The following is a 26,858-nucleotide window of genomic DNA, read 5'->3' on the forward strand; positions in this document are numbered from 1 at the left end:
GCGTGAGTGAGTTGGTTGGTAGGTGGGTTGGTGAGTGAGTGAGTGAGTCAGTGAGTGAGTGGGTGAGTGGGTGAATGAGTCAGTGGGTGAGTCAGTGAGTGAGTGAGTGAGTGGTGAGTGAGTGAGTGAGTCATGGACTATGAGAGGACCCTGTCGGGCGGGGAGAGGGGCGGAGCCGGGGCGCAGACTGACATGCTCGGTGAGTGAGTCGGTGGGTTGGTGGGTTGGTTGGTGAGTGGGTTGGTGGGTGGGTGAGTGAGTGAGTGGTGGGTGAGTGAGTTGGTGAGTGAGTGAGTGAGTGGGTGAGTGAGTGAGTGAGTGGTGAGTGAGTGGTGAGTGAGTGAGTGAGTTGGTGAGTGAGTGAGTCAAGGACTACGAGAGGACCCTGTCGGGCGGGGAGAGGGGCGGAGCCGGGGCACAGACTGACATGCTCGGTGAGTGAGTGGGTGGGTTGGTGGGTTGGTTGGTGAGTGAGTGGGTGAGTGGGTGAGTGAGTGAGTGAGTGGGTGAGTGGGTGAGTGAGTGAGTGGTGAGTGAGTGGGTGAGTCAAGGACTACGAGAGGACCCTGTCGGGCGGGGAGAGGGGCGGAGCCGGGGCACAGACTGACATGCTCGGTGAGTGAGTGAGTGAGTGGGTGAGTGAGTGGGTGAGTGAGTGAGTGAGTGGGTGAGTGAGTGAGTGAGTGGGTGAGTGGGTGAGTGAGTCAAGGACTACGAGAGGACCCTGTCGGGCGGGGAGAGGGGCGGAGCCGGGGCACAGACTGACATGCTCGGTGAGTGAGTGGGTGGGTTGGTGGGTTGGTTGGTGAGTGAGTGGGTGAGTGGGTGAGTGAGTGAGTGAGTGGGTGAGTGGGTGAGTGAGTGAGTGGTGAGTGAGTGGGTGAGTCAAGGACTACGAGAGGACCCTGTCGGGCGGGGAGAGGGGCGGAGCCGGGGCACAGACTGACATGCTCGGTGAGTGAGTGGGTGGGTTGGTGGGTTGGTTGGTGGGTTGGTGGGTGGGTGAGTGAGTGGTGAGTGAGTGGGTGAGTCAAGGACTACGAGAGGACCCTGTCGGGCGGGGAGAGGGGCGGAGCCGGGGCACAGACTGACATGCTCGGTGAGTGAGTCAGTGGGTGGGTTGGTGAGTGAGTGAGTGAGTTGGTGAGTGAGTGAGTCATGGACTACGAGAGGACCCTGTCGGGCGGGGAGAGGGGCGGAGCCGGGGCGCAGACTGACATGCTCGGTGAGTGAGTCGGTGGGTGGGTTGGTGAGTGAGTGAGTGAGTGGGTGAGTGAGTTGGTGAGTGAGTGAGTGAGTCATGGTACTACGAGAGGACCCTGTCGGGCGGGGAGAGGGGCGGAGCCGGGGCACAGACTGACATGCTCGGTGAGTGAGTCGGTGGGTGGGTTGGTGAGTGAGTGAGTGAGTGGGTGAGTGAGTTGGTGAGTGAGTGAGTGAGTCATGGACTACGAGAGGACCCTGTCGGGCGGGGAGAGGGGCGGAGCCGGGGCACAGACTGACATGCTGGGTGAGTGAGTGGGTGGGTTGGTGGGTGGGTGGGTTGGTGAGTGGGTTGGTGGGTTGGTGGGTGGGTGGGTTGGTGAGTGGGTTGGTGGGTGGGTGGGTGGGTGAGTGAGTTGGTGAGTGAGTGAGTGAGTCATGGACTACGAGAGGACCCTGTCGGGCGGGGAGAGGGGCGGAGCCGGGGCACAGACTGACATGCTGGGTGAGTGAGTGGGTGGGTTGGTGGGTGGGTTGGTGGGTGGGGGGGTGAGTGGGTGAGTGAGTGGGTTGGTGGGTGGGTTGGTGGGTGAGTGAGTGAGTGAGTGGCTGGGTGGCTGGGTGGCTGGGTGAGTGAGTGAGTGAATGGCTGGGTGGGTGGGTTGGTGAGTGAGTGAGTGGGTGAGTGAGTGAGTGGGTGAGTGAGTGAGTTGCTGGGTGGTTGGGGGAGTGAGTGGCTGGGGGGCTGGGTGAGTGGGTGGGTGAGTGGCTGAGTGGCTGGGTGGCTGGGTGGGTGGGTTGGTGAGTGAGTAAGTGAGTGGGTGAGTGAGTGAGTGCGTGGCTGAGTGAGTGAGTGGCTGGGTGGCTGGGTGGCTGAGTGGCTGGGTGGCTGGCTGAGTGACTGAGTGAGTGGCTGAGTGGCTGAGTGAGTGAGTGGCTGGGTGGCTGTGTGGCTGGGTGGCTGAGTGAGTGAGTGGCTGAGTGGCTGGGTGGCTGTTTGCCTGCATCACCATCACCGCCGTTGTGACCCCTCGACTCACTTCTCCTACGAACGCCGCTCACCACCACCACCACCACCACACACACACCACCACACTCACACCACACACACCACACACACCACACACCACCACCACCCCAGGCGTGGACCTGGTGTTGACACGTGCCAGCGGCGTGCTGGTGCCCGTGGTGCTTGACGTGAACGAGCGCCGGTGCCTGTCCACGTGCGGCGCCTTCGAGGCGATGAATCCCTCGTCGCGGGGCGAGGCCGCTGGGCCCTGGCTGCAGACGATGCTGCACCGATCGCAGGCCTACCTGCTCGCCGGGGCCGACGTGCTGGTCATCGGGGCTGGCGGCACGAGCAAGAAGTTCGTGTGGGAGCTGGCCGAGCAGCTGGGGATCAGGGTAGGTGGTGTTGTGGTGTGGTGGTGTGTGTGTGGGGGTGTGGGGTGTGTGTGGTGTGGGGTTGTGGGGTTTGTGTGGGGTGTGTGTGGGGTGTTGTGTGTGGGGGGTGTGTGGTGTGGTGTGTGTGGGGTTTGTGGGGTTTGTGGGGTTTGTGTGGGGTGTGTGTGGGGTTTGTGGTGTTGTGTGGGGTAGTGTGTAGTGTGTGTGTGTGTGGGGTGTGTGGTGTGTGTGGTGTGTGTGGTGGTGTGTGTGTGGTGTGTGTATGTGTGGTGTGTGTGGTGTGGTGTGGTGTGTGTGTGTGGTGTGTGTGTGGTGTGTGTGTGGTGTGTGTGTGGTGTGTGGTGTTGTGTGTGGGGTGTGTGGGGTGTGTGTTGTGTGGGGTGGTGTGTGTGTGTGTGGTGGTGTGTGTGGGGTTTGTGGTGTGTGTGGTGTGTGTGTGTGGTGTGTGGTGTGTGTGTGTGGTGTGTGTGTGGTGTGTGTGGTGTGGGTGTGGTGTGTGTGTGGTGGGCTGTGTGGGGTGTGTGGTGTGTGTGTGTGGGGTTTGTGGTGTGTGTGTGTGGTGGTGTGGTGTGGTGTGAGTGTGGTGTGTGTGTGTGGTGTGTGTGTGTGGTGTGTGTGTGGTGTGTGTGTGGTGTGTGTGTGGTGTGTGTGTGTGTGGTGTGTAGTGTGTGTGTGGTGTGTGTGTGTGTGGTGTTGTGTGTGGGGTGTGTGGTGTGTGTGTGGTGTGTGTGTGGTGGTGTGGTGTGGTGGTGTGTGGTGTGTGTGTGGTGGTGTGTGGTGTGTGTGTGTGTGGTGTGTGTGTGGTGTGTGTGTCTGTGTAGTGTATAGTGTGTGTGTGTAGTGTGTGTGTGGTGTGTGTGTGGTGTGTGTGTGTGTGGTGTTGTGTGTGGGGTGTGTGGTGTGTGTGTGGTGTGTAGTGTGTGTGTGGTGTGTGTGTGGTGTGTGTGTGGTGTGTGTGTGGTGTGTAGTGTGTGTGTGTGGTGTGTGTGGGGTGTGTGGTGTGTGTGTGTGGTGTGTGTGTAGTGTGTGTGTGTGGGGTGTGTGGTGTGTGGGGTGTGTGTGGTGTGTGGTGTGTGTGTGTGTGTGGTGTGTGTGTGGTGTGTGTGTGTGTGGTGTGTGTGGTGTGTGTAGTGTGTGTGTGGTGTGTGTGGTGTGTGTGGTGTGTGTGTTGTGGGGTAGTGTGTGTGGTGTGTGTGTGGTGGTGTGTGTGGTGTGTGTTGTGGGGTAGTGTGTGGTGTGTGTGTGGTGTGTGTGTGGTGTGTGTGTGTGTGTGGTGTGTGTGTGGTGGGGTGGTGTGTGTAGTGTGTGTAGTGTGTGTGGTGTGTGTGGGGTGTGGTGTGTGTGGGGTGTGTGGTGTGTGGTGTGTGTGGTGTGTGTGTGTGGTGTAGTGTGTGTGGTGTGTGTGTGTGTGTGTGTGTGTGTGTGTGGTGTGTGTGTGGTGTGTGTGTGTGTGGTGTGTGTGTGGTGTGTGTGTGTGTGTGTGTGTGTGTGTGGTGTGTGTGTGGTGTGTGTGTGGTGTGTGTGTGGTGGTGTGTGTGTGTGGTGTGTGTGTGGTGTGTGTGTGGTGTGTGTGGGGTGTGTGTGTGGTGTGTGTGTGTGGGGTGGTGTGTGTGTGGTGTGTGTGTGTGTGTGTGTGGTGTGTGTGTGTGTACAGTGTGTGTGTGTGGTGTGTGTGTGTGTGGGGTAGTGTGTGTGTGTGTGTATGCTGTGTGTGTGTGGTGTGTGTGGTGTGTGTGGGGTAGTGTGTGTGTGTGTGTGGTGTGTGTGGTGTGTGTGGTGTGTGTGTGGTGTGTGTGGTGTGGGTGTGGTGTTGTGTGGTGTGTGTGTGGTGTGTGTGGTGTGTGTGGTGTGTGTGGTGTGTGTGTGTGTGGTGTTTGTGTGGTGTGTGTGTGGTGTGTTGTGTGTGTGTGGTGTGTGTGTGGTGTTGTGTGTGTGGTGTGTGTGTGGTGTTGTGTGTGTGGTGTGTGTGTGGTGTGTGTTGTGTGTGTGGTGTGTGTGTGGTGTGTGTGTGTGGTGTGTGGTGTGTGTGGGGTAGTGTGGTGTGTGTGTGGTGTGTGTGGTGTTGTGTGTGGTGTGTGTGTGTGGTGTGTGTGTGTGTGTGGTGTGTGTGGTGTTTGTGGTGTGTGTGTGGTGTGTGTGTGTGTGTGGTGTGTGTGTGTGTGTGTGTGGTGTGTGTGTGGTGGGGTAGTGTGTGTGGTGTGTGTGTGTGGTGTGTATGTGTAGTAGTGTAGTGTGTGTGTGGTGTGTGTGTGGTGTGTGTGGTGTGTGTGTGTGTGGTGTGTGTGTGGTGTATGTGTGTGTGGTGTGTGTGTGTGGTGGGGTGGTGTGTGTGGTGTGTGTGTGGTGTGTGTGTGGTGTGTGTGTGGTGTGTGTGGTGTGTGTGGTGTGGTGTGTGTGTGGTGTGTGTGGTGTGTGGTGTGTGTGTGGTGTGTGTGTGGTGTGTGTGTGGTGTGTGTAGTGTGTGTGGTGTGTGTGTGTGGTGTGTGTGTGGTGTGTGTGTGTGGTAGTGTGGTGTGTGTGTGTGGTGTTTGTGGTGGTGTGGTGTGTGTGTGGTGTGTGTGTGTGTGTGTGTGTGTGGTGTATGTGTGGTGTGTGTGGTGTGTGTGGTGTGTGTGTGGTGTGTGTGGTGTGTGGTGTGTGTGTGTGGTGGGGTGGTGTGTGTGGTGTGTGTGTGGTGTGTGTGTGGTGTGTGTGTGGTTTGTGTGTGGTGTGTCTGGTGTGTGTGTGGTGTGTATGTGGTGTGTGTGTGGTGTGTGTGTGTGTGGTGTGTGTGTGGTGTGTGTGTGGTGTGTGTGGTGTGTGTGTGGTGTGTGTGTGTGTGTGGTGTGGTGGTGTGTGTGTGTGTGGTGTGTGTGTGTGGTGTGTGTGTGGTGTGTGTGTGTGGTGTGTGTGGTGTGTGTGTGTGTGGTGTGTGTGTGTGTGTGTGTGTGGTGTGTGTGTGTGGTGTGTGGGGTAGTGTGGTGTGTGTGTGTGTGTGGTGTGTGTGTGGTGGGGTAGTGTGTGTGGTGTGTGTGTGGTGTGTGTGTGGTGTGTGTGTGGTGTGTGTGTGGTGTGTGTGTGGTGTGTGTGGTGTGTGGTGTGTGTGTGGTGTGTGGGGTAGTGTGGTGTGTGTGTGTGGTGGGGTAGTGTGTGTGGTGTGTGTGTGGTGTGTATGTGTAGTAGTGTAGTGTGTGTGTGGTGTGTGTGTGGTGTGTGTGGTGTGTGTGTGTGGTGTGGTGTGTGTGGTGTGTGTGTGGTGTATGTGTGGTGTGTGTGGTGTGTGTGGTGTGTGTGTGTGGTGGGGTGGTGTGTGTGGTGTGTGTGTGGTGTGGTGTGTGTGTGGTGTGTGTGGTGTGTGGTGTGTGTGTGGTGTGTGTGTGGTGTGTGTGTGGTGTGTGTAGTGTGTGTGTGTGTGGTGTGTGTGTGGTGTGTGTGTGTGTGTGGTGTGTGTGGTGGTGGTGTGTGTGTGGTGTGTGTGTGTGTGTGGTGTGTGTGTGGTGTGTGGTGTGTGTGTGGTGTGTGTGTGTGGTGTGTGTGGTGTGTGTGTGGTGTGTGTGTGGTGTGTGTGTGGTGTGTGTGTGTGGTGTGTGGGGTAGTGTGGTGTGTGTGTGTGTGGTGTGTGTTTGTGTGTGGTGTGTGTGGTGGTGTGTGTAGTGTGTTGTGTGGTGGTGTGTAGCAGTGTAGTGTAGTGTATAGTGTATTGTTAGTGTATAGTGTAGTGTATAGTGTAGTGCATAGTAGTATAGTGTATAGTGTAGTGTATAGTGTAGTGTATAGTAGTGTAATGTATAGTGTAGTGTATAGTAGTGTAGTATTGTAGTGTATAGTGTAGTGTATAGTAGTGTAGTGTATAGTGTAGTGTATAGTAGTATAGTGTATAGTGTAGTGTTTAGTGTAGTGTATAGTGTAGTATATAGTGTAGTGTATAGTGTAGTGTATAATGTAGTGTATAGTATAGTGTATAGTGTATAGTAGTGTAGTGTATAGTGTAGTGTATAGTGTAGTAGTGTATAGTGTAGTAGTGTATAGTGTAGTGTATAGTAGTGTAGTGTATAGTGTAGTAGTGTATAGTATAGTGTATAGTGTAGTGTATAGTATAGTGTATAGTGTAATAGTGTATAGTAGTGTAGTGTATAGTGTAGTAGTGTATAGTGTAGTGTATAGTGTAGTGTATAGTAGTGTAGTGTATAGTGTAGTGTATAGTAGTATAGTGTATAGTGTAGTGTTTAGTGTAGTGTATAGTGTAGTATATACTGTAGTGTATAGTGTAGTGTATAATGTAGTGTTAGTTATAGTGTAGTGTATAGTAGTGTAGTGTATAGTGTAGTAGTGTAGTAGTGTATAGTGTAGTAGTGTATAGTGTAGTGTATAATATAGTGTATAGTGTAGTGTCTAGTGTATTGTATAGTGTAGTGTATAGTAGTGTAGTGTATAGTGTAGTAGTGTATAGTGTAGTGTATAGTGTAGTGTATAGTAGTGTATAGTGTAGTGTATAGTGTAGTGTATAGTGTATTGTATAGTGTAGTGTGTAGTGTAGTGTATAGTGTAGTGTATAGTGTAGTGTATAGTGTAGTGTATAGTGTAGTGTATAGTGTAGTGTATAGTGTAGTGTATAGTGTATAGTGTAGTGTATAATGCATAGTGTAGTGTATAGTTTATAGTAGTGCTGCACCTCTTCCGCATCGTACCTCACCCACCATGCACATCTCTCCCCCCCCACCCCCCCACCACCACCCACCCACCCACCACTCCACCCACACCACCCACCACCCACACACCACCCACAGATCCACCTCGTAGACTCCAACCCGGCGCACTTCGCCGCGAGCATGGTGACCTCGTTCACCTTCTACGACTACGTGGATCACCGCCGCGATGACGTGCACGCGAAAGCCATAGCAGCGGCCGTGGCGGCCCGGGGCCTCAGGCCGCGCGGCTGTCTCGCCTTCTGGGAGGAGTGTATCGTGCTAGCGGCAGGCGTGGCCCACCTCCTAGGCCTGCGAGGCAACTCGGTCGAGGCCATGCGGAGGGTCAAGCAGAAGAGCATCACCCACCAGCACCTGTCCACGTCGCCCGTGGGTGTTTTGGTGGGGGGGGGGGGGGGAGGGGGGGGGGTTGGGGGGGGTGGGGGGTGTGGGGGGGGGGGGGGTAGGGGGGTGCGTGGGGGGTGTGGGGGGGCGTGATGGTGTAGTGTGTAGTGTAGTGTGTAGTGTAGTGTATAGTGTAGTTTGTAGTGTAGTTTGTAGTGTAGTTTGTAGTGTGTAGTGTGTAGTGTAGTGTGTAGTGTAGTAGTGTGGTGTGTAGTGTAGTGTATAGTGTAGTGTAGTAGTGTATAGTGTAGTGTATAGTGTAGTGTGTAGTAGTGTAGTGTGGTGTATAGTGTAGTGTATAGTGTAGTGTGTAGTGTATAGTGTAGTGTAGTGTGTAGTGTAGTTTGTAGTGTAGTTTGTAGTGTGGTGTGTAGTGTGGTAGTGTATAGTGTAGTGTGTAGTAGTGTAGTGTATAATGTAGTGTGTAGTAGTGTAGTGTATAGTGTAGTGTGTAGTAGTGTAGTGTATAGTGTAGTGTGTAGTATTTTAGTGTATAGTGTAGTGTGTACTGTGGTGTGTAGTAGTGTATAGTGTAGTTTGTAGTGTAGTGTGGTGTATAGTGTAGTGTATAGTGTGTAGTGTAGTGTGGTGTATAGTGTAGTGTATAGTGGAGTGTGTAGTAGTGTAGTGTATAGTGTAGTGTGTAGTGTAGTAGTGTATAGTGTGTATAGTGTAGTGTGTAGTAGTGTAGTGTATAGTGTAGTGTGTAGTAGTGGTGTATAGTGTAGTGTGTAGTGTAGTGTGGTGTGTAGTGTAGTGTATAGTATAGTGTATAGTAGTGTAGTGTATAGTGTAGTGTGTAGTGTAGTGTGGTGTGTAGTGTAGTGTATAGTGTAGTGTAGTGTGTAGTGTAGTGTGGTGTGTAGTGTATAGTGTAGTGTGTAGTGTAGTAGTGTATAGTGTAGTGTATAGTGTAGTGTGTAGTAGTGTAGTGTATAGTGTAGTGTGTAGTAGTGTAGTAGTGTATAGTGTAGTGTGTCGTGTAGTGTGTAGTGTAGTAGTGTAGTGTGTAGTGTAGTTTGTAGTGTAGTGTATAGTGTAGTCTATAGTGTAGTGTGTAGTTTAATGTATAGTGTATAGTGTAGTGTTGTAGTGTAGTGTATAGTGTTGTGTAGTGTATAGTGTAGTGTGTACTGTAGTGTATAGTGTAGTGTATAGTGTAGTAGTGTAGTGTATAGTGTAGTAGTGTAGTGTAGTGTGTAGTGTAGTGTATAGTAGTGTATAGTGTATTGTAGTGTATAGTGTAGTATATAGTGTAGTTTAGTAGTGTAGTGTATACAGTGAGGGAAAAAAAGTCTTTGATCCCCTGCTAATTTTGTACATTTGCCCACTGACAAAGAAATGATCAGTCTATAATTTTAATGGTAGGTTTATTTGAACAGTGAGAGACAAAATCCAGAAAAACGCATCTCAAAAATGTTACAAATTGATTTGATTTTTAATGTCGCTGTGCTCGTGATGCCAGGCCGGCTCACTCACTCACTCACTATCTCACCATCTCACTATCTCACTATCTCACTCACTATCTCACTATCTCACTGTCTCACCATCTCACTATCTCACTATCTCACTGTCTCACCATCTCACTCACTATCTCACTATCTCACTGTCTCACCATCTCACTCACTATCTCACCATCTCACCATCTCACTATCTCACCATCTCACTATCTCACCATCTCACTATCTCACTCACTATCTCACTATCTCACTATCTCACCATCTCACCATCTCACCATCTCACTCACTCACTATCTCACTCACTATCTCACTATCTCACTCACTCACTATCTCACTATCTCACCATCTCACTATCTCACTATCTCACCATCTCACTATCTCACTGTCTCACTATCTCACTATCTCACTATCTCACTCACTATCTCACTATCTCACCATCTCACTCACTATCTCACCATCTCACTATCTCACTATCTCACCATCTCACTATCTCACTATCTCACTATCTCACTCACTATCTCACTATCTCACTCACTATCTCACTCACTCACTCACTATCTCACTATCTCACTCACTATCTCACTTACTCACTCACTATCTCACTATCTCACCATCTCACCATCTCACTATCTCACTATCTCACCATCTCACCATCTCACTATCTCACTATCTCACTGTCTCACTATCTCACTCACTATCTCACTCACTATCTCACTATCTCACTATCTCACTATCTCACTCACTATCTCACTATCTCACTCACTCACTATCTCACTATCTCACTGTCTCACTATCTCACTATCTGACTATCTCATTATCTCACTATCTCACTATCTCACGATCTCACTATCTCACTATCTCACCATCTCACCATCTCACTATCTCACTATCTCACTCACTATCTCACTAACTCACTATCTCACTCACTATCTCACTATCTCACTACCTCACCATCTCACTATCTCACTATCTCACCATCTCACCATCTCACTATCTCACTATCTCACTGTCTCACTATCTCACTATCGCACTCACTATCTCACTATCTCACCATCTCACTATCTCACTGTCTCACCATCTCACTATCTCACTGTCTCACCATCTCACTATCTCACTATCTCACTGTCTCACTATCTCACTCACTATCTCACTCACTATCTCACTATCTCACTATCTCCCTATCTCACTGTCTCACCATCTCACTATCTCACCATCTCACTATCTCACTATCTCACCATCTCACTATCTCACTATCTCACTCACTATCTCACTATCTCACTGTCTCACCATCTCACTATCTCACCATCTCACTATCTCACTCACTATCTCACCATCTCACTATCTCACTAATCTCACTAGCTCACTCACTCACTATCTTACTCTCTCACTATCTCACTATCTCACTATCTCACTCACTCACTATCTCACTATCTCACTCACTGTCTCCCTATCTCACTATCTCACTGTCTCACTATCTCACTCTCTCACCATCTCACTATCTCACTAGCTCACTATCTCACCATCTCACTATCTCACTATCTCACTCACCATCTCACTATCTCATTATCTCACTATCTCACTATCTCACTCACTATCTCACTATCTCACCATCTCACCATCTCACTCACTATCTCACTGTCTCACTATCTCACTATCTCACTATCTCACTCACTATCTCACTATCTCATTATCTCACTCACTCACTATCTCACTATCTCACTATCTCACTCACTATCTCACTATCTCACCATCTCACCATCTCACCATCTCACCATCTCACTATCTCACTGTCTCACTATCTCACTATCTCACCATCTCACCATCTCACCATCTCACTATCTCACTATCTCACCATCTCACCATCTCACTTTCTCACCATCTCACCATCTCACCATCTCACTATCTCACTATCTCACTATCTCACCATCTCACCATCTCACCATCTCACTATCTCACTCACTATCTCACTATCTCACTGTCTCACCATCTCACTATCTCACCATCTCACTATCTCACTCACTATCTCACCATCTCACTATCTCACTCTCTCACCATCTCACTATCTCACTAGCTCACTATCTCACTCACTCACTATCTTACTCTCTCACTATCTCACTATCTCACTATCTCACTCACTCACTATCTCACTCACTGTCTCACTATCTCACTATCTCACTGTCTCACTATCTCACCATCTCACTATCTCACTATCTCACCATCTCACTATCTCACCATCTCACTATCTCACTATCTCACTCACCATCTCACTATCTCATTATCTCACTATCTCACTATCTCACTCACTATCTCACTATCTCACTCACTATCTCACTATCTCATTATCTCACTCACTCACTATCTCACTATCTCACTCACTATCTCACTATCTCACCATCTCACCATCTCACCATCTCACTATCTCACTGTCTCACTATCTCACCATCTCACCATCTCACCATCTCACTTTCTCACCATCTCACCATCTCACCATCTCACTATCTCACTATCTCAAGATCTCACTATCTCACCATCTCACTATCTCACTATCTCACCATCTCACCATCTCACCATCTCACCATCTCACTATCTCACCATCTCACCATCTCACCATCTCACTATCTCACTATCTCACCATCTCACCATCTCACCATCTCACTATCTCACTATCTCACCATATCACTATCTCACTCACTATCTCACTATCTCACTATCTCACCATCTCCCTCGCTCCCTCACTCACTCACTCACTATCTCACCATGTCACTATCTCACTCACTCACCATCTCACCATCACACTCACTATCTCACTATCTCACCATCTCACTATCTCACTATCTCACTATCTCAGTGTCTCACCATCTCACTATCTCACCATCTCACTATCTCACTATCTCACGATCTCACTATCTCACTATCTCACCATCTCACCATCTCACTATCTCACTATCTCACCATCTCACCATCTCACCATCTCACTATCTCACTCACTATCTCACTATCTCACTGTCTCACCATCTCACTATCTCACCATCTCACTATCTCACTCACTATCTCACCATCTCACTATCTCACTATCTCACCATCTCACTATCTCACTAGCTCACTATCTCACTCACTCACTATCTTACTCTCTCACTATCTCACTATCGCACTATCTCACTATCTCACTCACTCACTATCTCACTATCTCACTCACTGTCTCACTATCTCACTATCTCACTGTCTCACTATCTCACTATCTCACCATCTCACTATCTCACTATCTCACTATCTCACCATCTCACTATCTCACTATCTCACTATCTCACTCACCATCTCACTATCTCATTATCTCACTATCTCACTATCTCACTCACTATCTCACTATCTCACCATCTCACCATCTCACTCACTATCTCACTGTCTCACTATCTCACTATCTCACTATCTCACTCACTATCTCACTATCTCATTATCTCACTCACTCACTATCTCACTATCTCACTATCTCACTCACTATCTCACTATCTCACCATCTCACCATCTCACCATCTCACTATCTCACTGTCTCACTATCTCACTATCTCACCATCTCACCATCTCACCATCTCACCATCTCACTATCTCACTATCTCACCATCTCACCATCTCACTTTCTCACCATCTCACCATCTCACCATCTCACTATCTCACTATCTCACGATCTCACTATCTCACTATCTCACCATCTCACCATCTCACTATCTCACTATCTCACCATATCACCATCTCACCATCTCACTATCTCACTATCTCACCATCTCACCATCTCACTATCTCAATACTCACCATCTCACTATCTCACTCACTATCTCACTATCTCACTATCTCACTCACTATCTCACTATCTCACTGTCTCACTCTCTCACTATCTCACTATCTCACTCACTATCTCACTCACTTTCTCACTATCTCACTATCTCACTATCTCACTCACTATCTCACTCACTATCTCACTATCTCACTATCTCACTCTCTCACCATCTCACTATCTCACTCACTATCTCACTATCTCACTCACTATCTCACTATCTCACTATCCCACCATCTCACTATCTCACTGTCTCACTATCTCACTCACTATCTCACTATCTCACTCACTATCTCACTATCTCACTATCTCACTCACTATCTCACTGTCTCACTCACTATCTCACTATCTCACTCACTATCTCACTATCTCACTGTCTCACTCACTATCTCACTATCTCACTATATCACTATCTCACCATCTCACTATCTCACTATCTCACTATCTCACTCACTATCTCACTATCTCACTATCTCACTCACTATCTCACTATCTCACTATCTCACTCACTATCTCACTATTTCACCATCTCACCATCTCACCATCTCACTATCTCACCATCTCACCATCTCACTATCTCACTATCTCACCATCTCACCATCTCACCATCTCACTATCTCACTGTCTCACTATCTCACTATCTCACCATCTCACCATCTCACCATCTCACTATCTCACTATCTCACCATCTCACCATCTCACTTTCTCACCATCTCACCATCTCACCATCTCACTATCTCACTATCTTACGATCTCACTATCTCACCATCTCACCATCTCACTATCTCACCATCTCACCATCTCACCATCTCACCATCTCACTATCTCACTATCTCACCATCTCACCATCTCACTATCTCACTATCTCACCATCTCACTATCTCACTCACTATCTCACTATCTCACTCACTATCTCACTATCTCACTGTCTCACTATTTCACTATCTCACTATCTCACTCACTCTCTCACTATCTCACTATCTCACTCACTATCTCACTCACTTTCTCACTATCTCACTATCTCACTATCTCACTCACTATCTCACTCACTATCTCACTATCTCACTCTCTCACCATCTCACTATCTCACTCACTATCTCACTATCTCACTCACTATCTCACTATCTCACTATCCCACCATCTCACTATCTCACTGTCTCACTATCTCACTCACTAGCTCACTATCTCACTCACTATCTCACTATCTCACTATCTCACTCACTATCACACTGTCTCACTCACTATCTCACTATCTCACTATATCACTATCTCACCATCTCACTATCTCACTATCTCACTGTCTCACTGTCTCACTATCTCACTATCTCACTCACTATCTCACTATCTCACTATCTCACTCACTATCTCACTATCTCACTATCTCACTCACTATCTCACTATCTCACCATCTCACCATCTCACCATCTCACTATCTCACCATCTCACCATCTCACCATCTCACTATCTCACTATCTCACCATCTCACCATCTCACTATCTCACTATCTCACCATCTCACTCACTCACCCTCTCACTATCTCACTATCTCACTATCTCACTCACTATCTCACTATCTCACTATATCACTATCTCACCATCTCACTCACTCACTATCTCACTATCTCACTCACTATCTCACTATCTCACTGTCTCACCATCTCACTATCTCACCATCTCACTCACTCACTATCTCACTCACTATCTCACTATCTCACCATCTCACTATCTCCCTCACTATGTCACTATCTCACTATCTCACTGTCTCACCATCTCACTATCTCACCATCTCACTCACTCACTATCTCACTCACTCACTCACTATCTCACTATCTCACCATCTCACTATCTCCCTCACTATGTCACTATGTCACTATCTCACTATCTCACTATCTCACTCACCATCTCACTATCTCACCATCTCACCATCTCACCATCTCACTATCTCACTCACCATCTCACTATCTCACTATCTCACCATCTCACTATCTCACCATCTCACTATCTCACCATCTCACCATCTCACCATCTCACTATCTCACCATCTCACCATCTCACCATCTCACTATCTCACGATCTCACCATCTCACTATCTCACTCACTATCTATCTCACTATCTCACCATCTCCCTCGCTCCCTCACTCACTCACTCACTATCTCACTATCTCAATCACTCACTATCTCACTATCTCACTCACTATCTCACTATCTCACTATCTCACTCACTATCTCACTATCTCACCATCTCACTATCTCACTCACTATCTCACTATCTCACTATCTTACTATCTCACTATCTCACTATCTTACTATCTCACTATCTCACTATCTTACTATCTCACTATCTCACTATCTCACTCACTATCTCACCATCTCACTATCTCACTATCTTACTATCTCACTATCTCACTATCTCACTCACTATCTCACTATCTCACTATCTCACCATCTCCCTCGCTCCCTCACTCACTCACTATCTTACTATCTCACTATCTCACCATCTCACTATCTCACTATCTCACTATCTCACTCACTATCTCACTATCTCACTATCTCACCATCTCCCTCGCTCCCTCACTCACTCACTATCTCACCATCTCACCATCTCACCATCTCACTATCTCACCATCTCCCTCGCTCCCTCACTCACTCACCATCTCACCATCTCACCATCTCACTATCTCACTATCTCACCATCTCACCATCTCACTATCTCACTCACTATCTCACTATCTCACTATCTCACTCACTATCTCACTGTCTCACTATCTCACTATCTCCCTCGCTCCCTCACTCACTCACTCACTATCTCACCATCTCACCATCTCACTATCTCACCATCTCCCTCACTCACCATCTCACCATCTGACCATCTCACCATCTCACCTTCTCCCTCACTCACTCCCCTCCTCTCCACCCACCACCCCCAACAGTCGACGAGCTCCTTCACCGTCCGCTCGCTGCCCCTGTCTTCGTGGCGCCAGGCCGACGAGGCCTCCCGCTCCCTCACTCACTCACTCACCATCTCACTATCTCACTATCTCACTATCTCACTATCTCACTATCTCACTATCTCACTATCTCACCATCTCACTATCTCACTATCTCACTATCTCACCATCTCACCATCTCACCATCTCACTATCTCACCATCTCACCATCTCACCATCTCACTCACTCACCATCTCACTATCTCACTATCTCACCATCTCACCATCTCACTATCTCACTATCTCACTATCTCACCATCTCACCATCTCACCATCTCACTATCTCACCATCTCACCATCTCACCATCTCACTCACTCACCATCTCACTATCTCACTATCTCACCATCTCACTCACTCACCATCTCACTGTCTCACCATCTCACTATCTCACTATCTCACTATCTCACCATCTCACCATCTCACCATCTCACTATCTCACTATCTCACTATCTCACTATCTCACCATCTCACCATCTCACTATCTCACTATCTCACTATCTCACTATCTCACTATCTCACTATCTCACCATCTCACTATCTCACCATCTCACCATCTCACCATCTCACTATCTCACCATCTCACTATCTCACTATCTCACCATCTCACTATCTCACTCACTCACTGTCTCCCTCTCTCCCTCACTCACTCACTCACCATCTCACTATCTCACTATCTTACTATCTCACTCACTATCTCACTCACTCACCGTCTCACTATCTCACCATCTCACTATCTTACTATCTCACTATCTCACCATCTCACCATCTCACCATCTCACCATCTCACCATCTCTCTCACTAACCATCTTCCCCTCCACCCACCCCCAACAGTCGACGAGCTCCTTCACCGTCCGCTCGCTGCCCCTGTCTTCGTGGCGCCAGGCCGACGAGGCCTCCCGCTCCCTCACTCACTCACTCACCATCTCACCATCTCACCATCTCACTATCTCACTATCTCACTGTCTCACTATCTCACTATCTCACCATCTCACTATCTCACTATCTCACCATCTCACCATCTCACTATCTCACTATCTCACCATCTCACTATCTCACCATCTCACTATCTCACTATCTCACCATCTCACCATCTCACTATCTCACTATCTCACTATCTCACCATCTCACTATCTCACTATCTCACCATCTCACCATCTCACTATCTCACTGTCTCACTATCTCACTATCTCCCTCGCTCCCTCACTCACTCACTCACCATCTCAATCACTATCTCGCTCCCTCACTCACTCACTCACCATCTCACCATCTCACTATCTCACCATCTCTCTCACTAACCATCTTCCCCTCCTCTCCACCACCCACCCAACAGTCGACGAGCTCCTTCACCGTCCGCTCGCTGCCCCTGTCTTCGTGGCGCCAGGCCGACGAGGCCTCCCGCTCCCTCACTCACTCACTCACCATCTCACTATCTCACTATCTCCCTCACTCACTATCTCACTATCTCACTATCTCACCATCTCACTATCTCACTATCTCACTATCTCACCATCTCACTATCTCACTATCTCACCATCTCACTATCTCATCATCTCACTATCTCACTATCTCACCATCTCACCATCTCACTATCTCACTATCTCACTATCTCACTATCTCACCATCTCACCATCTCACCATCTCACCATCTCACCATCTCACCATCTCACCATCTCACTATCTCACCATCTCACTATCTCACCATCTCACTATCTCACTATCTCACTATCTCACCATCTCACCTTCTCCCTCACTCTCTCACCATCTTCCCCTCCACCCCACCTCCCCCAACAGTCGACGAGCTCCTTCACCGTCCGCTCGCTGCCCCTGTCTTCGTGGCGCCAGGCCGACGAGGCCTCCCGCTCCCTCGCCTTCCCCTGCGTCCTCAAGCTGGAGTTCGGCGCCGGCGCCGTCGGCGCTCGCCTCGTCGCCGGCGCCGCCGACTGCCGCCGCCGGGCCCGCGCCCTCGCCCGCGACCTCCGCCAGGAGAGCGACTTCCCGGGCATCGGCCTCGGCTTCGGCAACGGCTCCCTCCTCGCCGAGTTCGCCGGCGGCACGGAGCACGACGTGGACCTCGTGCTCTTCGGCGGCCGCGTCGTCGCCGCCTTCGTCTCGGACAACGGCCCCACGCGTCCGCCGGGCCTGGCCGAGACGGCCGCGGCCATGCCCTCGGGCCTCGCCGGCGACCGCCGGTCGCAGCTGGTCGCGGCGGCGCACCGCTGCTGCGCCGGCTGCGGCCTCGCCGACGGCGTCTTCAACGTGGAGCTGAAGCTGTCGCCGGCGGGGCCGCGCCTCGTCGAGATCAACGGGCGCATGGGCGGCTTCTACCTCCGCGACTGGATCCGCGCCGTGCACCACGTGGACGTCCTCTTCGCGGCGCTCGCCGTCGCCTGCGGCCTCCGGCCCGCCGCCCGCCCGCTGGCGCCGCGCGGCCACCTCGTCGGGGTGATGTGCGTGCCGTCGCGGCACGGCAAGGCGCTCGCGCCGGGCGGGCCGGCGTCGCCGGCGGCGCTGCGGGCCCTGCACGACGCCGGGGCGCTGCGGCTGAACCTGCTCATGGACGACGCGGCCGGGGCAAGGCGGGTGGGCGGAGGAGGCGGTGGAGGCGGTGGAGGCGGAGGAGGAGGAGGCGGTGGAGGCGGAGGAGGCGGTGGAGGCGGTGGAGGCGGTGGAGGCGGTGGAGGAGGCGGTGGAGGCGGGCGGAGGCGGAGGAGGAGGAAGCGGGAGGAGCGGGGCGAGGAAGGGGGCGAGCGGCGGGACGGCTGTGGCGGCGGGGAGGAGGGGGAGGTGGAGGTGAAGGATGATGAGGAGGAGGATGAGGAGGAGGATGAGGATGAGGAGGATGAGGATGAGGATGAGGTGGAGTACGAGGAGCCATACTGCAACATCGCCTGCTACGGGAGCACGCGGCAGGCGGCCGCCAGCCGCCTGTTGCACCTCAGCAAGGTGCTCGGCATCGACTCGAAGGAGTACCCAGTGGCGTACTTCCTGAGCCACTTCTCGTAGGGGCGGTGGGGGTGGTGGTGGTGGTGATGGTGGTGGAGGTGGTGGTGATGGTGGTGGGGGAGGTGGTGGTGGTGATGGTGGTGGAGGTGGTGGTGGTGATGGTGGTGGTGGTGGTGGTGGTGATGGTGGTGATGGTGGTGGTGGTGGTGGTGATGGTGGTGGTGGTGGTGGTGATGGTGGTGGTGAGGGTGGTGGTGGTGGTGGTGGTGGTGGTGGTGGGGGTGGTGGTGGTGGTGATGGTGGTGGTGGTGGTGGTGATGGTGGTGGTGGTGGTGGGGGAGGTGGTGGTGGTGGTGGTGGTGATGGTGGTGGGGGAGGTGGTGGTGGTGATGGTGGTGGTGGGGGTGGTGGTGGTGGTGATGGTGGTGGTGGTGGTGATGGTGGTGGTGATGGTGGTGGTTGTGGTGGTGATGGTGGTGGTGGTGGTGGTGATGGTGGTGGTGGTGGTGGTGATGGTGGTGGTGGTGGTGGTGGTGATGGTGGTGGTAGTGGTGGTGATGGTGGTGGTGGTGGTGGTGATGGTGGTGGTGGTGGTGATGGTGGTGGTGGTGGTGGTGGGGGTGGTGGTGCTGGACTACGTAGTGACGGACCAGCGGATGCGAGCCCACGTCCTTGACACCAGGACCTACCGTGGAGCTGATCTGCCCTCTGACCATCGACTAGTCATCCGTAAGATGCGCCTGCCATTCTTCCACTCCGGTGGTGGGTGTACACCCAGGACCCCATTCAAACCTACAGTGGCCTGGTCTCAGTTATCTGATGAAAGTTGCAAGCGAGAATTTCATCATCGCTTGCGGCTGGGGTTGGCATCGTCCCCGACTCCTCCTGATGTCGAGGGTAAATGGGCGAGGTTTAGGACTGTGACTCATGCAGCTGCAATGGCTGCTTTGGGTACGCGGTCCAGACCTCCCCAGACACCCTGGCTGACGGAGGAGGTGTTTAGGATGGTTGAGAAAAAGCGACAGGCCCACTGTCATCGGCTACAGAATCCCACGTCAGAGAATGAGGAGGCTTACCGCAGCCTTCGCTCGGAGGTTCGGAGAGCCGTGAGGCGCTGCAAGGATGGGTGGTGGTCGCGGGTTGCTGAGGAGATGGAGTCTGCCTCAGTGGCCCGTGATCACAAATCTCTATTTAACTCCATCAAAAAAGTAACCTGCAGCGCCACACCTATTACCATCATTAGGGGAAAAAACGGTGATCCAATCTCCGACCCCCAGGAACAGGTTCGCAGATTTGCTGAGCATTTCTGTGAGGTCCTGGGGGAGGGAAAATCCCTCAGCCAGGAAAACATCGTGGCACAAAGTGAGGATGACCCTGCTGAGGCTGCGGTGCCTCAAATATTGGAAGAAGTCACCCCCTGTGAGTGGCTGGCTGAGGTGCCATCTGCTGAGGAAGTATTGAAGGCGATCCGGAGTCTGAGACCAGGAAAGGCAGCGGGCAGAGATGATCTCCCAAGCGAAATGCTGAGGGAGGGTGGCGTTTGTGCACAGACTGCCCTATATGACATCATAACAACAGTTTGGACCACTGGACGGGTTCCGCAGGATTGGAAGGATGCCCTGGTGGTCCCCCTTTTTAAGAAGGGGGACCGCACAGACTGTAACAACTACAGGGGCATCTCACTCCTCAGTGTGCCGGGAAAGGTCCTGGCAAGGATTATTCAACATCGCCTTGCCAGGCACGCTGAGGAGAGGCTTGCGGAGTCCCAATGCGGTTTCAGGAAAGGGCGGTCCTGCACAGATGCCATATTTTCTGTCCGTCTGCTACAGCATAGGTGTAGGGAATTCCAACAAGACCTACATCTCTGCTTTATTGACCTGGTCAAGGCCTATGATACCATCAGTAGGCCTGGGCTCTGGGTCGTTCTTCGTGCTTTTGGAGTACCTGACCCTCTGCTCACGATCATTAAGGACCTTCATGATGGTGAGCGGGCCCGGGTAAAACTACGTGGCCGGGAGTCAGAGCCATCCCCTGTACACCTTGGGGTGCGACAGGGATGTCCTCTGGCTCCCACATTATTTAACATCTATTTTGACCACGTAGTTTGTGAAGCCTTCAATAGCTGTACCGGGGGAATCTCCATATGGTACAGATATAATGGGAGGCTAATCGATGCCCGGGTGCGGTCAAGGGATGGCTCCCTATTGCTCAACCACGTTATGTATGCTGATGATTTGGTAATAGCTGCTCAGTCAGAGGAGGAGTTGGAGATGCTGCTGCTGAGACTGGAGCGTGCCACTAAGAGGTGGGGCCTTACCATCAGCCCCACCAAAACTAAGCACCTGCCTTGGTATTTTGTACCATCGGACACTCCACCCCCACAACTCCCAATCGGTGATGGGGCAGTTGTGGAGAGAGTAGAGAGTTTCCCATACCTGGGCAGTGTGCTTATGACTGGCTCCAGTTTAACAGCAGAGGTCTCACTCCGAATCAGTCGAGCGGCAATATCTTTTCATCGGTTGCGTGACGCTGTGTGGAAGCTACCTGGTCTGTCGCTCCGCACTAAGCTTCAGGTCTTCTCGGCCACGGTCATTCCCTCCCTTCTCTACGCTTGCCAAACGTGGACCCCCCTAATGGAACATCTTCGCCGGTTAGAAACATTTAGGCTGGCCTGCCTACGATCCATCCTGGGTTTAACCAGACTTGATTGTGTGAGGAGCTCACAAATCCTTGAAAGATCTGGGCAGGGTCCCATCGGTGAGCTCCTCCGGCAGGCAAGGCTGCGATGGCTGGGTCATGTAGCCCGCATGCCCAGCCACCGCATGCCGAAACAGCTTTTGTTTAGCCGGATCGAGGGGGCTAAGCGGGCGCGGCACGGGCTAGAGAAGAGATGGAGTGATGTGGTACAGGAGGACGTGGAGCTGAGTGGACTTGCCGATGACTGGTACCAGCGGTGTCAAGATCGGCCTCTGTGGAGGAGGCTCGTGAAGGATGCTACTGGGCAGTTGGAGGCAGTCGCCCTCCAACAACAACGGAGGGCGGAGGAGCGACGCTCACAACAACGAGCGGAGCGCCGGGTGGCTAAAGCACAGCAGGTTGGCACAGTAGGGGGCACAGGTGGTGCATCAGCCAGTCATCTCAGTCAGTCGACCCGTGGCACCTGCTGGGTCTGCCCCGTGACCTCCTGCCAGCGGGCGTTCGACACTTCACGTGGCCTCAGGGTGCACATAGCCTGGCACAAGCGTCGTGGTGACGTCACCGCCACTTAGTGGCGAATGGTGGTTGTTGTTGTTGTTGGTGGTGGTGGGGGTGGTGGTGGTGGGGGTGGAGGTGGTGGTGGGGGTGGAGGTGGTGGGGGTGGTGGTGGTGGTGGGGGTGGTGGTGGGGGTGGTGGTGGGGGTGGTGGTGGTGGTGGTGGTGGGGGTGGAGGTGGTGGGGGTGGTGGTGGTGGTGGAGGTGGGGGGTGGGGGTGGTGGTGGTGGGGGTGGTGGTGGTGGTGGAGGTGGGGGGTGGGGGTGGTGGTGGTGGTGGTGGGGGTGGAGGTGGTGGGGGTGGTGGTGGAGTAGGAGTAGGAGGAGGTGATAGGCCTCACACTAAGTGACTTTTTGTAGGGGGCTGCTGGAGGTGTGGGGCATGGGTAGGGGGCACGGGTAGTAGGCACGGGTAGGGGGCACGGGTAGTAGGCACGGGTAGTAGGCACGGGTAGGGGGCACGGATAGGGGGCACGGGTAGGGGGCACGGGTAGTAGGCACGGGTAGGGGGCACGGGTAGTAGGCACGGGTAGTAGGCACGGGTAGGGGGCACGGGTAGGGGGCACGGGTAGGGGGCACGGGTAGTAGGCACGGGTAGTAGGCACGGGTAGTAAGCACGGGTAGGGGGCGCGGGTAGTAGGCACGGGTGTGGGGCATGGGTGTGGGGCACGGGTGTGAGGCACGGGTGTGAGGTACGGGTAGTAGGCACGGGTAGGGGGCACGGGTAGTAGGTACGGGTAGTAGGCACGGGTAGGGGGCACGGGTGTGGGGCACGGGTAGTAGGCACGGGTAGGGGGCACGGGTAGGGGGCACGGGTAGTAGGCACGGGTGTGGGGCACGGGTAGTAGGCACGGGTGTGGGGCACGGGTAGTAGGCACGGGTAGGGGGCATGGGTGTGGGGCACGGGTAGGGGGCACGGGTAGTAGGCACGGGTAGGGGGCACAGGTAATAGGCACGGGTGTGGGGCAGGGGTAGTAGGCACGGGTAGGGGGCACGGGTAGTAGGCACGGGTAGTAGGCACGGGTAGTAGGCACGGGTAGGGGGCACGGATAGGGGGCACGGGTAGGGGGCACGGGTAGTAGGCACGGGTAGGGGGCACGGGTAGTAGGCACGGGTAGTAGGCACGGGTAGGGGGCACGGGTGTGGGGCACGGGTAGGGGGCACGGGTAGTAGGCACGGGTGTGGGCACGGTTGTGGGGCACAGGTAGTAGGCACGGGTAGGGGGCACGGGTGTGGGGCACGGGTAGGGGGCACGGGTAGTAGGCACGGGTAGGGGGCACAGGTAATAGGCACGGGTGTGGGGCAGGGGTAGTAGGCACGGGTAGGGGGCACGGGTAGTAGGCACGGGTATGAGGCACGGGTAGTAGGCACGGGTAGTAGGCACGGGTGTGGGGCACGGGTGTGAGCCACGGGTAGTAGGCACGGGTAGGGGGCACGGGTGTGGGGCACGGGTGTGGGGCACGGGTAGTAGGCACGGGTAGGGGGCACGGGTGTGGGGCACGGGTGTGAGGCACGGTTGTGGGGCACGGGTGTGGGGCACGGGTGTGGGGCACGGGTAGTAGGCACGGGTGTGGGCACGGGTGTGGGGCACGGGTAGTAGGCACGGGTAGTAGGCACGGGTTTGAGGCACGGGTAGTAGGCACGGGTTTGAGGCACGGGTAGTAGGCACGGGTAGTAGGCACGGGTGTGAGGCACGGGTAGGGGGCACGGGTGTGAAGCACGGGTAGTAGGCACGGGTTTGAGGCACGGGTAGGGGGCACGGGTAGTAGGCACGGGTTTGAGGCACGGGTGTGGGGCACGGGTAGTAGGCACGGGTAGTAGGCACGGGTAGTAGGCACGGGTTTGAGGCACGGGTAGGGGGCACGGGTAGTAGGCACGGGTTTGAGGCACGGGTAGTAGGCACGGGTTTGAGGCACGGGTAGTAGGCACGGGTGTGAGGCACGGGTATCTCTTCCCTCCCTCGGTGGTTTGCCTCCGGAAGTTTTGTAGCGGCTTAAAGCTCCGGTTGGCTGTGGACGGAGCGAAAGAAGCTCCTCTTAAATACACTACACTGTACACTACACTACACTATACACTACACTGTACACTACACTATACACTACACTATACACTACACTACACTGTACACTTCACTATACACTATACTATACACTACACTATACACTACACTATATAATACACTGTACACTGCACTATACACTACACTATACACTACACTATACACAACACTATACACTACACACTACACTGTACACTACACTATACACTACACTACACTGTAAACTACACTATACACTACACTGTACACTACACTATACACTACACTATACACTACACTACTACACACTATACACTACACTATACACTACACTGTACACTACACTATACACTACACTATACACTACTACACACTATACACTACACTACACACTACACTACACTATACACTACACACTACACTACACACTACACTATACACTACACTATACACTACACTATACACTACACTACACACTACACTACACACTACACTATATTATACACTACACCACACACTACACTATACACTACCCTACATACTACACTATACACTTTACCACACTATACACTACACTATACACTACACTACACACTACACTATACACTACACTATACACTACATACTACACTATACACTACACACTACACTATACACTACACTATATACTACATACACTACACTACTATACACTACACTATACACAACACTACTACACTATACACTACACTATACACTACTACACTATACACTATACTACACTATACACTACACTATACGCTACACTATACACTACACTATACACTACACTATACACTATACTACACTATACACTACACTACTACACTATACACTACACTATACACTACTATACACTACACTATACACTACACTATACACTATACTACACTATACATTACACTAAACACTACACTATACACTACACTATACACTACACTTTACACTACTCTACACTACACTATACACTACACTATACACTACACACTACACTATACACTACACTATACACTATACTACACTATACACTACACTATACACTACACTATACACTACACTATACACTACACTACACTATACACTACACTACTACACTATACACTACACTATACACTACTATACACTACACTATACACTACACTATACACTATACTACACTATACATTACACTAAACACTACACTATACACTACACTATACACTACACTATACACTACTATACCCTACACTTTTCACTACTATACACTACACTATACACTACACTATACACTACACTTTACACTACTATACACTACACTATACACTACACTATACACTACACTTTACACTACTATACACTACACTTTTCACTACTATACACTACACTATACACTACACACTACACTATACCGGAACGGTGCCACTTGTTGTTGTCATTGTTGTTACTTCTGCTTTTTCCACTGGCCGCAACCTCTGACCCGTGCCAGCCTGGCACGGGTCAGAGAGTTGTCACGGTTGGGTTTTTTTCCACTGGGACAGAACCGTGCCGTGCCGTGCCGTGCCGGTGGTGGTGGTGGTGGTGAATGAGCACGTGGTGGTGGAGCGACGCCAATTTTGGTTCCAGTGCTCGGCTCGGGAAACTCTGCCCCTCCCCCCCCCCCCCCCGAATGCAACCCGTGCCACTCTAGCCCCGAACTTGCTCAATTCGGATGTTCGTGTGTTCCGGTGAGAGAGAAAACACTAACTCAACCCGTGCCACCGTGGCTCCGTTCTGGCTCGATTCAGATGTTTGTGTGTTCCAGTGAAAAAAATAACTTACCCAACCCGTGCCACCCTAGCTCCGTTCTGTCTCGATTCGGATGTTTGTGTGTTCCATTAAAAAAACACTAACTTAACCCGTGCCACCCTGGCTCCGTTCTGGCTCGATTCGGATGTTTGTGTGTTCCAGTGAAAAAAATAACTAACTCAACCCGTGCCACCCTGGCTCCGTTCTGGTTCGATTTGGATGTTTGTGTGTTCCATTAAAAAAAACACTAACTCAAACCGTGCCACCCTGGCTCCCTTCTGTCTCGATCTGGATGTTTGTGTGTTCCGGTGAGAAAAAAAACTAATCAAACCCGTGCCACCCTGGCTCGGTTCTGGTTCGATTTGGATGTTTGTGTGTTCAGGTGAAAAAAATAACTCAACCCGTGCCACCCTGGCTCCGTTCTATCTCGATTCGGATGTTTGTGTGTTCCATTGAAAAAAATAACTAACTCAACCCGTGCCACCCTGGCTCCCTTCTGTCTCGATTCGGATGTTTGTGTGTTCCCGTGAAAAAAATAACTAACTCAACCCGTGCCACCCTGGCTCCGTTCTGTCTCGATTCGGATGTTTGTGTGTTCCATTGAAAAAACACTAACTCAACCCGTGCCACCCTGGCTCCCTTCTATCTCGATTCGGATGTTTGTGTGTTCCATTGAAAAAAATAACTAACTCAACCCGTGCCACCCTGGCTCCCTTCTGTCTCGATTCGGATGTTTGTGTGTTCCCGTGAAAAAAATAACTAACTCAACCCGTGCCACCCTGGCTCCGTTCTGTCTCGATTCGGATGTTTGTGTGTTCCATTGAAAAAACACTAACTCAACCCGTGCCACCCTGGCTCCCTTCTGTCTCGATTCGGATGTTTGTGTGTTCCG

At 51.5% G+C, this 26,858-nt stretch overlaps 2 protein-coding genes across 2 annotated transcripts; both read left to right on the top strand.

Moving 5' to 3' along the window:
- Positions 1-1,137: 1,137 nt before the first annotated feature.
- LOC142907901 (uncharacterized) lies at positions 1,138-16,686 on the top strand (the record flags this gene model as incomplete). Its single annotated transcript, XM_076057811.1, has 4 exons — positions 1,138-1,225; positions 2,345-2,607; positions 7,374-7,661; positions 15,895-16,686. Coding segments are annotated over exons 1-4 (1,410 nt in total), but the record flags the coding sequence as incomplete, so codon positions are not given.
- Positions 16,687-16,690: 4 nt separating this feature from the next.
- LOC142907902 (uncharacterized) lies at positions 16,691-19,006 on the top strand (the record flags this gene model as incomplete). Its single annotated transcript, XM_076057812.1, has 1 exon — positions 16,691-19,006. A coding segment is annotated over one exon (2,265 nt), but the record flags the coding sequence as incomplete, so codon positions are not given.
- Between the last annotated feature and the right edge of the window lie 7,852 nt (positions 19,007-26,858).

The sequence above is a fragment of the Petromyzon marinus genome, chromosome 84, assembly GCF_048934315.1.
Source record: "Petromyzon marinus isolate PM22_M1 ecotype Great Lakes invasive population chromosome 84, UKy_Petmar_22M1.pri1.0, whole genome shotgun sequence".
In the NCBI taxonomy this organism is placed as follows: Eukaryota; Metazoa; Chordata; class Hyperoartia; order Petromyzontiformes; family Petromyzontidae; genus Petromyzon; species Petromyzon marinus.